The sequence below is a fragment of the Zonotrichia leucophrys genome, chromosome 1, assembly GCF_028769735.1.
Source record: "Zonotrichia leucophrys gambelii isolate GWCS_2022_RI chromosome 1, RI_Zleu_2.0, whole genome shotgun sequence".
Taxonomy (NCBI): Eukaryota; Metazoa; Chordata; class Aves; order Passeriformes; family Passerellidae; genus Zonotrichia; species Zonotrichia leucophrys.
The window spans coordinates 62098508-62115877 of NC_088169.1; the positions used below are offsets into that span (position 1 = coordinate 62098508).

General features: G+C 43.4%; 1 protein-coding gene across 1 annotated transcript in view; it reads right to left on the bottom strand.

Annotated features, from left to right (window-relative positions):
- Window positions 1-3921: 3921 nt before the first annotated feature.
- SIAH3 (siah E3 ubiquitin protein ligase family member 3) overlaps window positions 3922-17370 on the bottom strand; it is a 41507-nt gene continuing 28058 nt past the window's right edge. Inside the window, exon 2 of the mRNA XM_064725247.1 lies at window positions 3922-4732. Coding sequence (XP_064581317.1) covers window positions 4139-4732 — 594 coding nt within the window. The 3' untranslated portion in view covers window positions 3922-4138. The remainder of the gene's footprint in view (window positions 4733-17370) is intronic.

A 17370-nucleotide genomic window follows, 5' to 3' on the forward strand; every position in this document is an offset into this window, starting at 1 on the left:
AGCAGACAGAGTTTATTGAACTAAAAAAAAAAAATTTTGAAAACTTATGCTTGTGTCTGAACAGTTCAAAATCTGCAGCTCTTCCATGTGAGAAGCTGATTCTGATTCAATTGCAGAAGAAGCCCATCTGAGTCTGTTCTGACAGACTCTTCTCCAATTAAAGTGTTTGTCAGGTGTGTGTTGGGCTAGAAAAACAGATAAATCACCTGTACTACAGTACTGTCAATTGGATTTAGCTCCTCTGATGCACAAAAGCGAGAGCCATGCAGTAGCATCCAGCAATTTATTGGAAGTGACTAATTTTGCTATAACCATAACTTGCCCAGAATTTACCACCTCTTGTTCCTTCAGTAGTTTACTGGCCTGTATTCATAAGGATGGTATGAAACAGAGGGTGTGATACCAAGTCCAGTGGGAAGAGGACTACTGCCCTACTTCACAACAAGCCCTACAGCCAGCACTGGCTCAGGAAGATCCTTTGTCATCTTCAAGATGATGAGACTCAGGATGCTTCAGCTGATTTATAAGGAGTCATGGATATATGATGTGAGCTTAATTCATAATGGGATTGAGCTGAAAGCACTAATGCTGCTTTACTGCAGATCTGACATTTACATTCACATGGTGTCTGATGGATAGTGCAGATGAACCAAAGTAGGTTTTCTAGTGGGTCTGGTAGCAATCCATCTGTCTCAGCCTGATGCAATTATTGTTGCAATTTACTAAACTAAGCACAAGAAAATCCATCTGTGAACAGAGATATATAAAAATCCTAAAAATAAAACCACAAACCCAAAGACAATATTTTGTCTATGTAGAAAACCAAAGGACAACTGAAACCTCCCCAAAACAAAGATGGAACACCACTCCCAGGTAGTTGGGAAAACAGAATTTTGCAACAGCTGCATAGCAATTTTGAAAGACCTCATTTTCTCCTGCACCACATGCACTACTTCCTTACTTCAAATAGATGTAAGGCTGTGTTCTTCACAGGAAGGCAGAAATTCAGATTTAATACATTGTAAAGATGTAAAATATTCGAGTACAAAATTAGTTTTAGAAGCCCTGATTTCAGATCAAATTTAGGAAGCCAAGATTCAGCTGCCTTTAAACCATAAGCAGAGCTGTAAAAAGGGTTATACCATGAGCACTAAAAGAATGCTTGCAAATTGAATTTCATTGTTGATCCTACTTGCCAGTATTTTAGGATTTATGTCCTACCATGAGGAATATTTGCTTCACCTTTGCTTTATGGCAGTATAAGGTTGCTCAGAGGCTTTGAATTATGACAGAATTAGAATATCTTCTATGGTAGAAAGTCCTTAAATACACCTTAAAACACTTGCACTTCATGTTGAGACACTTATGAAAGCTGGATTTAGGCAACCATATCTCATTTCTCCCCAAAATACATCTTCCTTTTCTTTACTGGGAGTCACACTGGACAGATTTTCATCAGTACTCCAATATATCTGAATTTCTGAAATCCCTACCAGAGCTGGATCTTTGCAGATGTGGAGAAAACTGAAAAAGGATGTTACTTGGCTCAGAAAGCAGTGAGAACAATTTAAACAATGGCATCCAACAGGTACAAATGTGAGAAGGCAAGAAGTGCCATGGGCTCTGCAAGTCACAGGGTGAAACCATAGTTGAGGGCTTGAAATTGTGCTGAGAAAGGCAGCTATCAGATGAGGGGAGAAGACTGAAAACAAAATGGAAAAGCTGAACTGTTGGTGTGGTCACTAGAAAGCTCTGGGAGAAGAACACATGGGGTGTGTGGAAGGTTATGTTGAGAAGGTCACAGTTCTGCTATCCCTCCTTCAAAACTAGGGTGCTGGCAAGAGATGCAGATACCCATTCCAGAGAGCTGATGCTGTGACACTCATCCTGCCAGAAATACACTGGTCCTTTGGCAAGGACTATGCCCCAAAATATCTACACTTCAGTTGATATTGCAAGAAAAAAATGTGCCAACTAACAAGAAGTAAATAGACTAAAAAAATGAATAACTAAATAATATCTCTCACCCTAGAACTTGTGGTCAGGCAACAAAAGCATCATTAGATTTGGTCTCTACCCCGCAGTACAAAGAGCTCAGGAAATTTAAGCTAGAGGAACTGGTTTTATTGAGGTTTTATTGCCTTTGCTTTGTTTTAATTCAGCAGCAGAACAATTGTTAGAGGAGCTGGAGAAGCCAGTTTCAGTCCACAAAAACAGCAATGATTTATTTATTGCTATCATTTAGGGAAAGGGCAGCATTTGCTGGTCCTGAATATTTAACACCGCAGGGAAAAAGCCAGCCGCTCTGAAGCCTGCCTGTTCCAGTGAGGCTCTGCAAATCAGTGTGCCACCCTTGGCCCCCTAAATTCAGAGATGGGAGAGCTCGGAAGATGTGCACCAGTGCCTTCTTACAGGGACTGAGACTTCCTCAAACCTCAGCTTGTGTGGTCATGAGCAGCCTGTTGAAGAGACCCTCACCCTTCTCTGACCTGCTGTGAAAATCCAGGTAGGGAGGTGAGGTGCATCTATGCCTCAGAAGTCATTTACCTGCATGGCATTCATCTCAGGGAAACTACAATTCGTTTTACTTCATGCATCATTTATAGTAATCTTCAGGAGAGCAACGGGTGGGAGAGATCAGCAGCAGTGTTTTTGCCTACCCAGAGCTAGAGTGAGATGCATTTTGAAACACTGAATGGCTGTTCTTAGACTATTTCCTCCTCTTCCTTGGTTTTCCAAGGGGCTCAAACTATGATTCTCAGTCTCTAGCTACTAACTGGCCCAACCCACCAGATGTTTCTTGAAAAAGCATTCAGGAGCAGCCAGACCACAGCCACACACAGGCAGAAGGGAAAACAGGAAAAGACACTTTCCCATGCTTCTCATGTGTCACACTATCTGCCGAGCCCCCTCCTTCAACACGTCACCTACTGCAGTGGGATTTCACTGCTGCTGTTGGCTGTGGAGGAAACAGGCCTGACTGCAGATGGGAATGAGTGACAGGAGATGGCCACCACCTGCCTCCAACTCTCCCCCAAGGAACCACCCAAGGGAGAAGCTCTTAGAGTAGCCCGTGTCTTTTTGTGACCATCACTGTTCGTGAAACACCTTCAGGAGAAGAAAGTGACAGACGCCCCTCACCACCACTCCACAAAATGTATGCAAGGCAAAAAAAGTTGAGTTTTTTTTTCAAAGGAGTGCCTGTCAAATCTCAAAGCCAATTTGCAAATAGCTGTCCTATCTATATTGCTGTGCATCAATATTTAGCAGCACAAACTGAGGATCCAACTGGCACAGAATTCAGTAGCAAGATCAGTGCCCAGCTTAAGACCCTTTTATGCTTTATTTTCAGAAAATCTCTTTTTGAATGCTTAAGGAAACAGCAGCTAAAAAGATGAATGCCCCAATGGCCGGGTATGGTTATGTCCATCCTATGGCCAGACCATGTGGCAATCTCTCCCTGATGTTTATGATACAAGAGTGAGATTTAACCATGCTCACAGTGCCCAAGCACTAGCTGCCATTCCCTGTTTAATGCAAGATGAGGCTTCCAAGCCCTCTGCTCGGCAGAGGAGGTGACTTTTTCTTCTAAGTTTTCACTGTTTGGGTGAGAAAGTTGTTTCCTCAGAAGGTGAAGGGAGCTCTGAAACTGCCAGCTCCCCCAGGGCTTGGCTGTACCCAAAAATACAGGAGTTAAATTACTACAGCTGATAGGGAAACCTGGGTGCTCTTGTCCCCTAGTGGAATACTTGACCTTTCATCAGGCACAGGTGCCTTTTGTCCCTTAGGCAGGCAATGAAGGAAACATATTTGCATAACATGGTCAGACCAAAGGTTTCTTCCAGTCTCCCTGGGTGCACTTTTCACTAACAAGTGTTGTTTCCAGTGCTGCTGGAGGGCGACAATAAATTGATTAGCCTCTTTAAAATTTCTCATAAAATTGTATTAGCAAAACGGTAAATACATGACACAGGGACCGTAACCACGGGATGTTTACATAATGCCCACTGTGGACAAGTACTAAATACCATAAAAGACCCGAGACCCCCCCATAAAAAGTCTGCGAGTTCTGGCTCTCAGAAGGCAGCTAGAGCACCATAGTTGTTGCTGTGGTTCCTCCTCCTCTTCCTCCTCCCCATCACATTTCAGCTTCGGAGCTGTGAACTTTGCTGGTGGTTATGGCGATCCCTATCGCTAGGCTTCCATTGTCAGAAAAGAGCTGAGCCAGGGAAGTGTTCAGCACAAGGCAATCCCCGTCCGAAATGACAGAGTCAACACACTCCAGGATCGACCTGGGCGTCGCCTCCCACTTGAGGCGCCTCTGGTTCCTGTTGAGCTCCAGCCTGTAGGTGAAGTTGTTGGCCTGGGTGGGCGTGCCGATCAGCATCATCGTGGCAAAGAACTGGGGGTGGCCCTCGTGCTTCTCCTGCTTCCTGAGGACCAGCAGAAACTGGTGGCCAAGGCAAGAGTGCATGATGATCCAGTCCGTGGGCGCAGGCAGGTGCATGTCCGTGGCCAGGAAGACAATCTCCGCGCCCTGAAGGATGTTGATGCGGTGGGTCTGCCTCAGGTGGGACACCACCACCTCCAGATGCCCTTCCCACGGGCACGAGAAGAGCGGGCACGTGCAGGGGACCAGCTGGGGGTCGTGCACTGCTTCGTGGTGATGGCAGGGAGGAAGGATGCCTTGCTCCGTGGACTCCTGCACAGCTGCACAGCGGGTCGGTGCATACTGCGGGAAGAGAGAAATTAAATGTGAGAGGAGGGCACCAGAAAGCAGTGCAGATGTGCTAAGTGCAGACCTCAAATATATCAGTCACCCATACTCCACCTAAGGCAGCACCATTGGGGGTGCAGAGAACTCAGCACACCATGAATCAGAGGCAGTCCTGACCTGGATCTGCACAGCACAAGGAGATGGCAGTTGCCTTGTTCTCCAGGAGAACAGACAAACTGTTTGAGCTATGATAAGTGACTTCAAATGAAAATGATGTATGTGCTTAAAGAGCAATTTCATTAATTCATGGGGGAAAATCTGATTAAAAAGAAAAAACAACCCAACAAAGCAAGGACAGCATGGGGCATTTTATATAGTTAAGAGTTTTGTTGCTCAGAACAAGGGAATGAAATATGTATGGCATTATTATTCTTTAATGAAACATACGGGCAAATACAGGCATTTTCCCTGAAACAATAGGCTTTATTACGCCCATAATTTGTGAAATAAATGTCAGTTTTTATTGTATTTTTTTGGTCACTATTTTTTTTGGTCAATGTATTTGTGCCTAATTGATGCTCTTACTACCATAAATCTTAAATTGCTCTCAAAGGTGATTGGATGGCAGATTTAGGGCATTTTTATACTAAAGTAAATTTGAATTAAGATAGGGCAGCTCGCTAAAAAGGCAGCAGCTCTTGCAGAAGAATTCCACGTGAGGACTAAAAAGCAACCTATTCTGACTCTCTCAAGAGGCTGTTGTTGAAGAGAAATAAGTCTTACTCAGCCAAAAGTGTATTCGCATGTGATGCTATTCGGGAAGAGTAATGTCTCTATACAATAACTGTGTGCACAGACAAACCCTAAGGCACAGGCATGCTGGTCATGATTCATCTAACCCAATTTTAAGTATTTACTTCACCCATCCAAGACAGAAACCTGGTTACCTGGGGCTGCCTCTGCAGCCTGTAGAGTGAGGCAGCCCTTAGAGTGCAGAATTCAGAGCTCAGCTGGAGTAGTTCAGCTTCTAAAGGTGACACCAGCTGATGCCAGAGAGACTGAGATCCAGTATCTCTTGCTGTGCCTAAATTTTAGCTGTTTAAACATTTTTTTCTCTCTGAACTCCTTTTATTAAGGTACATCTCTCACATCCATTAATGTCCCTTATAGCAGTGCGTACATATGTACATACATTTTGCTTTAGCATTTGTTCTAGGAAGATTAATGTAATTCCCTAAATAGTGTCCCACATCCCCTTATTTTAATATATGTACCCAAAATTGCATGAACTACATTATGGTCCTAACATCTAACAGTTGTTCTCCTCTATGCCCCGTCCAACTCATAGCAGATTTGGGATTTTTGAGCAGAGATTTGTTTTATCCAGGGGCAAGCATAATCCCATATAATGAATGGTAGATTTGCTGCAAGGGGTGTGTTGTCTTGTCTTGTTATGGATACCATGAAAGCTTTCATTGCAGCCTTGCCGTAAGTAGTTTTCCCCACCAGAACTTGCACATTTCTTTACAGGATGTTTTGGAAGGCAATCTCTTCGGTAAACTGTCCTAAATCTCAGATGACCAGGGCTTCCTTGCCAACCAGGATGACAATTCCATCTGTTCTCATTGTGTCAGTAGCTGCCAAAGGTTGTGATGGATGGAGCAGGGTTGTGATTGCTGTTGCTGTGAAATTCATGGCTCTTCCCAAGGCACTGGATGTCAAAGGAAGTGGTTTCTTCTTCTTCTGGCATTTGATATGAAGAATAATTGACAAATTAAGCCTTACTATTGAAACAGGCAGTTATTTCTTTTGACAATTATTACTTCAGTAGTACTGTTCTACTTTCCCCTTCCTTGTATTTTGTTTGTTTTGCTGTTTAAAATTCAAGAATATAAACTTTTCGAGAAGATAATGAATTGAGGACAGATAAATGACTATCATTGTCTGGGAAATAAAACAGGTCATTATAAACTAATCAAGGTTTGTGGCTTTAGCTCCCTGCTTATCTCAGTGGGATTACTGGTTCACACTTAATTCTACATTAATTTTTGCATCCCATTAGGATGAAAGTTATGGTTAATTTAAACTCTTTGGTGAAGGAGGCTACTGCAATGGCAGATCATAAAAGCCTTTTAAAAAAAAATTCCTGAAATGCTAATTGCCTCATAAAATGAATTCTAATCTCCCAATCTAATACAGTGGGTGTGTGCAATTACTTTCTCTCGCCAAACTGTTAATGCAAAATTAGTGATTATACTAATTAAAACTAATGAACTCATACTCACATGCTGATAAACCTCTCAACCACTTGACAAGTTCCAGCCTTCTATCAGTTTTATTTAACTCCCTTTTTGGAAGATGAATCTTAAATTAACCTCTTGACTAACATTTAAAATTAGGTTTTGAAATTTGAAGCTTTATAGACTATGTATAATTCTTCTCCAAAGATTACCAGAGTGAGAGAAACCATTTCCACTGAGGATGAAATTGAATTTAGAAATGCATTCTTCTAATTTGAGAAACATGGTGAACAATGGCAGCTCATCCATCTAAACTGCATCCAAGGTAAGAAAATACAAAGGTCTTCAAAAATCTTGTTATGACAAACATGTGTCTATGGCTCAGGAATTGGAAAAATAAATTACAATGAGCAACTTATACAATATATCTTTCTTCTTTCCTAAACTTGTGAATTTTTGTGTGTGCGCATAATTATGAATTCCTTTTCACAACTCACATTTCTGAAATATTTCTATGAACCATTTCAACAAAGGATTTCTGGTCTAACTTTGTTCATTTCAGGTCTATTGAAAATTCTTGAAACTCAGTACAAACCACGTGATCTATTTTTATTCTTTGGCTTGGTGAGAACCATTTTAAAAATCTGGCTTCTGAATTGTTTTTTACATTCCTGTTTCAAAATTTTAAATTTGTAGTATTAGAAAGAAATGTTTAATAATTCCCTGTCACTTTTTAAAAAAAGCATCAGAGAAAAATAATATTTTACATTTACTTTTGAGGTGTGAGTGTAACTGTCGGGGTGTTTGCGCTCTTGCTGATCATTCATATGGCTGTGAATTGAAATGTAAAACAGGGAAAATATGGTCACCTTGAGTGCATTTAAATGCTTGAATAAATATTTATGAACAGTTTTTCGTGTTTAATCTGCTCCAGTATTTATTTTCTACCATTTATTGCCAAATTACCTAATAAAATTAGATGTATTATATTGTTATGTCAGTCCAGTATTATTCTCAATTATCTTTTAGCCTGTTGGCCAATTTCAGTCAAATTGAACTGTGAGATGGAATTCTCAAATGCTTTAATTTTCAACAATTTCTGAGAGAAGAGGCATCAGGGTAGAGCGGCATGACCCTTCCATGTCCCTGGGGAGGAACAGCTGGCCACGTGGGCAGAATTACATTGACAGACAGGAGAGAGCCTAAACAATAGCAGTTTGATCCCAAATGGATTATAGACACCAGAGAACTCACATGAGACAGTGTCTTTATGAGCAGGAGAAAAGGCTTCAGCCAGAGTGCTCCTCATTAGATGCAACATAATCCCACCATGAGGCACCAAACTGCAGGAAACCAGGCTCTGCTGCTCACAGGAAAATTTCTTTTTAATGATGCAGCTTATTACAGAGCAGTTCTTTTCAAGACCAAGTAACTTGGCAAAGGCCAATTTATAAGCACATGGTGCCTTTCTTATGGAAAAAATCCCCCAACCAAACCATGACTAGATTTGGACTACGACACAGGGTTTCTGCTAAAAATGCAACAAATTGCTTTAGATGTGACACATTTGTTCTACCTTTGATATTTGAGGGGTAAGTCCCTAACTCTGAAGACTGCGAGCTCTTTTCACAGCCCATGAAGAGTCCTGGAGTGCAATTCACTTGATTCCAAGTGGTGCTGAAAGAACATCCCTCTGGACACCCTCTCTACATGCAGACAGGACCAAACCCATCCTCAGCACAAACTCACAGAGGTTTAACTGGTTCCTAGACAAGAAATAGAAGGACAATCCAATTTTAGTCAGGAAAGATGTGTACCACAATGGGCTTCTCCTGCTGTGCTGGAGACAACGCAGCCCATGGAGAGAGAAATGGATGCCTGCTCACATGAGGGTGTAAATCTGTGGCTCCCTACCATCATTACAACTCCAAAGACTTGATGGAAAATTCAGGGGAAGGATGAATGGTAGATGCAAGAGTTAAAGACCTCCAAGAGGTAAAGAATACACAAACAAACCTCTGAGTCTGCAGCTGCAAAGCTGAGGCACCCACCCAGGAGAAAGGGCTTTGCTATTGCTCCTCATGCTCTGAGGGACCTTTTGTGCTTGAGCTAGTGAAGTCTTTAGATCAGCTATGATGAAAATAGTGGAAACAGGCAGCTACGCACACTGCACCTCTGCTGTCTGAGTTCATGGCCCTGGTTGGTGAAGGCACTAGATACACCACCATGTCTCAAGCCTCGCTTCTCTGCTGCACATTGGCACAGCTTCAGCAGGGAGAGCAAGTGCAGCTGCTGCCCTGAGCAGCTAAATGTCTTGCCATTGGAGTTCTGACTTAAAGATGGTTAATTGGCTCAAGATAAATCCCACAGGGTGAGGGAGAGTTGAAAGCAGTGCTCCTGTCCCATGGGAGAGGGCCTGGACACTGCTGACCTGGACTATAAGGAGGGTGAGTAGCATCACCACATTGTAGAAGAGTAAACACTACTCGGGTCTTCAGAGTAAAGGTTAAGTGCCACCTTTCAGCACTTTCCAACATTCCTCAGTGTTATACTGGAAATCTGCATGCTCATTCATACTTTTACTTGCTGTAATGCACATAATGTGCAAAAATCAGCCTTTCACATCCCTGTGAACAGTGCCAATGCGTGCTGAGAACATCCCAAGGAGGGAGGACCAGGACTGGTTCCCTGCCCAGTAAATAAGTGTTTCTGATAGGAAAGCAGGTGCTGCAAATAATCATCTTTTTCCAGACCCTTCACACCCATGCAACTGCATTTTCTCCGGTGGTCACACACACTTTGCAAACACTCATCAATTCACCCACTTGCTGGGTTCTTTGCTTGGGGCAGTCAGTGGTGTGGTCTGAAGGCCACCATGGTGGGGCTTCTCTGCAGGGCCACACAGAAAACTGCAAGGGCGAAAACAAAGCCACCACACATGCCACCCAGCCCAAAGCAGAAGACAGTGCTCCCTCTCTACCCCAGCCCAACCTTAGCACACTCTGAGACATTGCAAACTAATCCTCCTCCCGAGAGGGAGCTACTCCTTCCATGTACCCAAACACTTTCCTGTTCATCCACAGCTTTCTTGGCTGGATTACAGGAGAGTTGGTAGGAGCTGTACATGTTCATGGCAGCTGCAACCTTTGGTGGGGCCAGGGCTTGAGAGGGGCTGTGCTCACACCCCCTGTTACAACCACACCAACCTGCCTGTGACAAGGGACAACAGGAGATGCAGTCACCCTGTAGGTGTGTAAGCAGCTGGAAATGAGCTGGGAAAACTCAGGGGATTTTTGACATTGACCTAAAGATTTCTGCAGACAAAGAGAGACCTCGGCCTGCAGCTGTGTGCTTTGAGAGAGCAGCTTCTAGGGTCTTCAGCAACTTTCAGCAACCACAGCAACTTTTAGGGTTTCTGCTGAAACAAATTGGCATTTTCTTTGCCAGTGAAATGTGCCACTTATTCAGTTTTCTTACTGTCTTCCTCCTATTTCTTGGCTTCTCAGGGATTGACTGCTTCTTCTCATCTGTATGGAAACTGCCTCCAGTAATTTTCTAATCCTCAGTTTCTTTCTGCCTCATAAAAGCTTTGCCACCCACTAACATCCACCTCCACATAACTTACACCCACCTCACAGGGACAGAAGCTCAAAAGAACTATAAAGGTGACATGAAGAAAGTAGTGAGTCTTTTAATCCTGGTCTTCATTTAATTTATCTTCTGCTCTTTTTTAATATGCTGATGAGATTTTTTAAGTCTTTCAGATGAAAGAAAACAGAAGAAAAAAACCCCCAACCCCCTCAACCTGTTTTGTCAAAAGCTGTACTTTCATATCTGAAATTAGGAAATCCGAGCCAGAGATCATGTTGGGGATTTATTTAAAATTTTAATTACACAAAATCCTGTTCATTATGAATGCATCAGTTGAATTTCTTAAGTACTGAATATTGGTTGCAGCTTTGGCAGTGGAAGGATTTGTTTTCCCTGCTATCAAACGGCAGTGAGAGGACAACTTCAAGCTCATTTTACTAATCTCACTTTGCAACATAATCAGGCATGACTTGGTGACACCACATACAGGATGTGTTAATGGCTGTCCTCATGCTAATTACACACTTCTGACTATGCAGAGAAAATGCAGCTTTAGTACAAGTCCATGGTGTACCACACACTTCTCTCTATCAGACAACCCCAAATATGAGAAGAATTCAAGTATATACAGAAGAATTTTGGAAAAAAAAACAATTGGTTTTGTGGTAGATCTAGCAAATCTATGATTCATTATTTTAAATGTATCCCAGGTGAAAAGAAAGATGTTATTCTCAAATTAAATCTCCTTGCTTTCTTTTCAAAAATCTTTTTTTTCACCATTAACTGTCACGCGCTCTTGAAGTGCAAGCAAAAATCTTCAACAAACCCAACCTTCTTCAATATATTGAAAACAATGGAATTATAATGAAATATAAATGGAATCCACACTAAAACATTTCAGTCCATAGATGCTTTCTGAGAGAGACCTATGTGGACAGGGGTAGGATGGAGCAGGGTCATGCTCTCCAGCTCTCCTACTTCAAACCTAAGTTTGATGAGCCCTTCCAAGCCCAGATGGGCACCAAAACTTCAAACTGAGGGGAGATGCACCATCCTGCTGACCCTCAGCCAAAGCTGCAGCAGGGTCATGGACAGCCAGGAAAACGATCCTGATTTAGCTGCTGTGTTTGATGGATCTCACCTGGGATCACTTTCCATGCTCTCTTTGAGAGATAAAATAGACTGATTAGATGCAAGCAAAGCCGTGTGCGTGGGCAGCTCCTGTGGAACATCTGGCAGTTATTTGCTACTCAAAATAAAAAGCCTGGTTGGAGGGTGGGACATGCCCTTGGGACCTGATTTGCAACTTGTATTCCCTCTGCTGCATTTTATGGCTGGGTGCAATGCAGTGACAGCAAACCGTAGCAAAGTGCATCTGATGCTGCATTGCAACTGCTGATGCTCTGGGGTGTGCAGACATTTACCAGCTTCTCTTTGGACTTGAAGATTTTATGCCTTGATTTAAGCAAGGGTGATGCCTCCTATTGCCATCCCTTTGGCCACACAAGACAAGTATCAGAAGCCAAGGCACACCCTGTCATCTCTTTCTCCACAAGGGCAGGGTGCATCCATTGTTTATCAGCATCTTGCTCATGAGACACTGCTGATCCTGGCTCTGGGTGAGGGAGCAAGCAGCCTGAATATGTACAATAGAGATAATCAAAAATGAAGTTATCAGAAGATTTGCTTCATCCTTTATCCACTTTGTATTTTGGATAAAGCCTGTTCACAAAATGCAAAACCATTATAGGCTTTAATTAAAAGCAAAGTGATAAAGCGCTTCCGAGCTGCATCTGCTCTGACTGATAGGGAAGGCAGAGTTCACAAGAGCCCTAATATCTGACCTGTTGATTTTGTGGTTTACATTCACACTGAAAAAGAAATTAATATGGAAAAGAATTTAAAAAAAAAGAAAGAAAGAAGAAATGATTGCCCACTGTGCTCATAAACTTAGCAGTTCAGACTGCCTCTAAATTACTCATCATCTGATATTCATTACAAGTTACTACAGTAACAGCGTGTCTCCAAGAGAAGCAGATTTGCTGGTGTCATCTGAGATAATTAGACCAAATCCACCCTGAGACAATTGAATTTCTCCCCTTCCATCAGACAATCTCCAGCTATCACAATTATATGACATGTAAATCCATTAACTACTCTTTCAGAGAAGCACCCCAGGAGTGCCAAAGGATGGCACAAACATTACTGGTCTGCTGGAAGGGGAGAAGGGATGGGGTGGTGGTTGTTGAACAAGCCCACAGCCTTTCTTGGTGGGGCCAGTGTCTCCAATCCCATCTATGCACCCCTCCAATCCCATCTATTCACCCCTCCTGGCCAAGGATTTGCTCTGTGGTCTATGTCACATTGCTCTGACAACTGTCACAGGGCAATGTGCAGCTAAGCCTGTGCCAGACTGGTCACAGTGGAGTGCAGACAGTAGGCTGGGGCCAGGTAGGTGCAGTTGGGAGAGAACCCAGGGCTCTCAGTGCTGCCAGCCCTGCCTCCCTGTCCTGTCTCATAGGCTCTGCCTGTGCCTAGCCCTCTGTAGCAGCCACTGAGCAAGGTATGAGCCATAAAGCACTTGACATTTTTAGTTAAGACTTTTTCCTGAGAGCAGTTTCTGAGGAAATGAAAGAGTGTCTTAAAGTCATGTCTGTCTCCTTGCTGAGGCATTGCTGGTACCAGCAAGCAATGGGCGCCCCAAACCCACCCACAACGGCCTGGTGTGGTGGGGGTCATGCTCAGGTTATAGAAGAGGGGAAAATAAATTGTTTCTAGCTCAGAGTATCTCTCCATTCCCCTGCACATCTCCACAAGTGACTTTCAGCTTGCACTTGCTCTGGGTACTTTGCAATGTAAGTGTGGCACTGAAAGAAAAGTCTCTCTGTTACAAGGCAACCCAAAATTCATCCTCATTCCACTGTCAGATGAAAGTGTGTCTTGAGTTTGTGTAGTCAGGCTTAAGAAAGGGGAAAAAAACCCACAAAACAACCGAGAAAATCCACGTGAGCTTTTAGCTTTGGGCATGAAAAGCAAATGGCAAGTCTGGATAAATTAATTTAGTTGGTGTAATGTATGCAAATGCTTCATTGGCATATTCTTTGCAGTAAGGAAAGGGGCATTTCTCTGGGAACATTTGTCTTGTGTCTCAAATATTCTTTTAATTTTGTGCAAATCATAGCCTGTTTCTTCTTCATCCTCCCCCTCAAATTCTCAAAGAATAGTTCTTCTAGAAGTTTTCTTCCTGTGGGGAGGATGCAGGTAGAAAGAAAGACAGAAAGGGAGGTTCAGCTTAGCCTGAGAAGACAATGTTCCATTGCTATTAATAGACTGAAAATTTAAAAGGTTTTGTTAAAAAAAACTAACAAAAAAAAATGAAAACCAAAATCCATGGCAATCTTTTAAGTTAACATTCCTGCTTACAGAAGGCTACTGTCTACCCTATCCAGGAGGGGCTGAGTCAGCCAGTCTCTGTGCTGTGCCTCCTGCAGCTCTGCTGTTTTGGGGGACAATCCCCTGGCATCTCCAACCTGCTGGCACCTGCCTTCTGACCTCGTGTGCCAACAGCAAGAGGGAATGTAGCACCACTGAGCCACAGAAGGGTTGGGGTAGAAGGGACCTTTGCAGATCGCCTAGTCCCAGCGCCCTGCCATGGACAGTGACATCTATCACTAGACCAGGTTTCCCAAACTCCCATCCAAACTGGCCGTCAATAATTCCAGGGATGGGGCATCCACAGCTTCTCTGGGCAACCTGTCCCCCCATCTCACTATCCTCACAGTAAAGATTTTATTCATTATGTCTATTCTAATCTTGCCTTCCTTCAGTTTGAAACTGTTACTTCTTGTCCTGTTACTACAGGCCCTGGTAAAAAATGTCTCTCCATGTTTTTTATCAGTCCCCTTTATAAACTGAAAAGCTGCAATCTGATGCCCTTGGAGCATTCTCTTGTCCAACCCTATCTCTTTCAGCCTGTCTTTATAGGAGAATTGCTCCAGCCTCTGATCACCTTCATGACCCTTTGGATCTGCTCCAACAGGTTCACATCCTTCTTGTGCTGGGAATCCCTAGAGCTGGATGCAGTATTCTGGGTGGAGGAGACAGGCAGAATCCCCCCTTCTGACCTGCTGGTCATGTTTATAATTGTACAGACCAGGATATGGTTGGCTTTCCAGGCTGCAAGTGCATGTTATGGAGTCATGTGATTTTATGTAGACAGGTACTCCTGAGTCCTTTTCCACAGGACTGCTCCAAATCCATCCATCACTCAGCCTGAACTGATACCTGGCATTGACCTGACCCAGCTGCAGGGCTTTGCACTTGAACTTCATGAGATTCACTGGGCCCTGCTCCTCATGCCTGTCAAGGTCCCTTTGGATAACATCCCTTCCCTCAAGTGAATCAGCTGCAGCACTCAGCTCGATGTCATCTGCAAACCTGCTAAGGGCGCACTGATCCCACTGCCTGTGTCACTGGTGAAGACATTAAATAGTATTGGTCCCAGTTTGGGACCCTTGTGGGACACACCAGTCATTACTGGTTTCCACTTGGATATTGGGCCATAGGCTGTTACTCTTTGGATGCTGCCATACAGTCAATTCTTCATTCATTAAACCCATACCTCTCTCCAGCCTAGAGGTAAGGATATTGTAGGGGATTGTATCAAAACCCTTAGAGAAGCTGAAGTCGGTGGCAATTGTAGCTCTCCCCTTGTCTGCTGATGCAGCCCCTCCATTGAAGAAAGCTGCCAAAATAGTCAGGCATGACTTGTCTTTGGTGAAGCCATGTAGGCAGTCTCTAATCACATCCCTATCTTCCATGTGTTTTGACATCTTCCAGGAGGATCTGCTCCGTGATTTTACCAGGCCTAGAGGTGAGGCTAACTGCTTGGATTTCACCAGGGAATGATGAGGTTGTTCATGGGGAAAACAGGCACAGTCAGATGTTAGAGACCCATTACCCAGAAGAGCTGCAGTCCCTAGAGTCTAGTTATTTTTGAAGTCAGAAATCCATTAGCATAGGCTATGCAGCTCTGGCTGCAGCACTACACGCTCTTTCTATCAGCTCTGGTCTGTCTGGTTCTTCATTATAAAATTTCCTTTTTCAGTGGAAATAGGAAATTTCCTATAGGAAATAGGCGCAAGTGGAGCACCAGGAAAAGGAGGCAGAAGACCACATTTCTTATTCAAAGCCATTCTCACTCTTTAATATCTGCTGTCACACCCTCACTTGTCTTGTGGCAAGGTTTTATGTCTTAACTTCAGCCAGGTCCTCCCCAGGCTGGCAGCTTAATACCTGTTCTTACAAACTTGTCTGGCTGTACAATATTCTATAACTTGCACATCATAAAAGTGAATAATTTTGCAACTATTCTGATACACTTACGGGTTTTGAGGATTTGACAGTGGGGTAGATTTTTAAAATTTATTTTCAGCTTTCTATAGAGAGCTTTCTGTGTGACACATTATTGAACAAGATGACAGACCACTCATTTAATCACATTGAAAGTATTTCTGCCTTTCTTTCCCAGGATAAACTTCTTTCCTTCTTCCCAAAGGGCTGCACAGAAGAAGCAGGGATTCTCAGGGATGGGACAGAGGGAACACCTGCTTCCCACCTCTTACAGTGTAAACAACAGCCTCTCTGCCCTTGAGGGTGGCCTCAGGCCCCTGAGATGTCTGCTGCCATCCCTGCAGCCTGCTGGGATGTGACCCTGCAGCGAACAGTGTGGCTTTGCTGCAGGAGCTGCATCAGACAGGGTGAGCAGTGTATCCCCTGCTGGTTCCAGACTGGGCTGGGAGAGCTCTGGGCAGCCCTCTGGGATCAGGCTTAACAAGCAGGAATGGCTGTGTGGTGTTTTGTGCAGTCTGTCTTGCCAAAAGCATGAATAATGTGTGAAGTGACTGCTAGAGGGACACCCACACTCCCAGGAGGAGCCACTCAAGTGTTTCTACAACACCACCAGCAGCTACTTGCTCGGTGAAAGCTGTTAGGCACCTTCACGCCCCTGTCAACAGGGCTTCCATCTGTTTTTAAACCCCTTCATTTCCCTCTTTTGCACCCTACTAGTATGCAGGGATGGCTTACCCTTTAAATTCCAACTCCATAGTGAGTCCATGCTAATTCATAATAACATCCTTTAGACCCACAGGGTTTGCAAATGCTCCAAGGATAAAGATAACAATATTCAGCTGAGGAAACACCTGTGACAAACAAATGGATAAATTTTGATTTGTCTCATCTAAATGTATATGTCTAAAAGATCAACATGTTCAAATCTGACCTACTCATCTGAAGCTCCCTTAATAACAGAGATAAGATGTACCTTCACAGAGAAATTCATCATCCCTGTCTTGAACTTGTCTATCTTCCTGAAAGACGAAATTACCATGAGCACCTGGAGGAGATGTTCACTTCTCTTGCTAAGCTAGAAGTGGAAGTGGGGTCACTGGCCCAGAAGTGGGCACCAGGCTTGCAAAGTTTCCCCATGTTCAGTGTATCAGCAGTCACTCAGACTGAGCAGCAAGGGTGTCAGGACACAGCCACCGTGACTGTTTAATGGGTGATTATGAGCTGCCTATTTGCCTAATGCAGAAAATCCCTTGAGCTGACACATTTTCTTCCCAGCTAAGGACTGGTCATCCTAATTTTCAGGCAGCAAGATTTAACAGTGAAATAAAACTAATTTACAGCTCTTGCCATTAGGAGGACAAATTTTCATCTCTGTCCTTCGGGTGAGAGGCACTATAACAAATGAATGATTACTGACCCATGATACCTATTAGAGATTGCAGTTGGGTCATCTCATTTGTTGGTTTAACA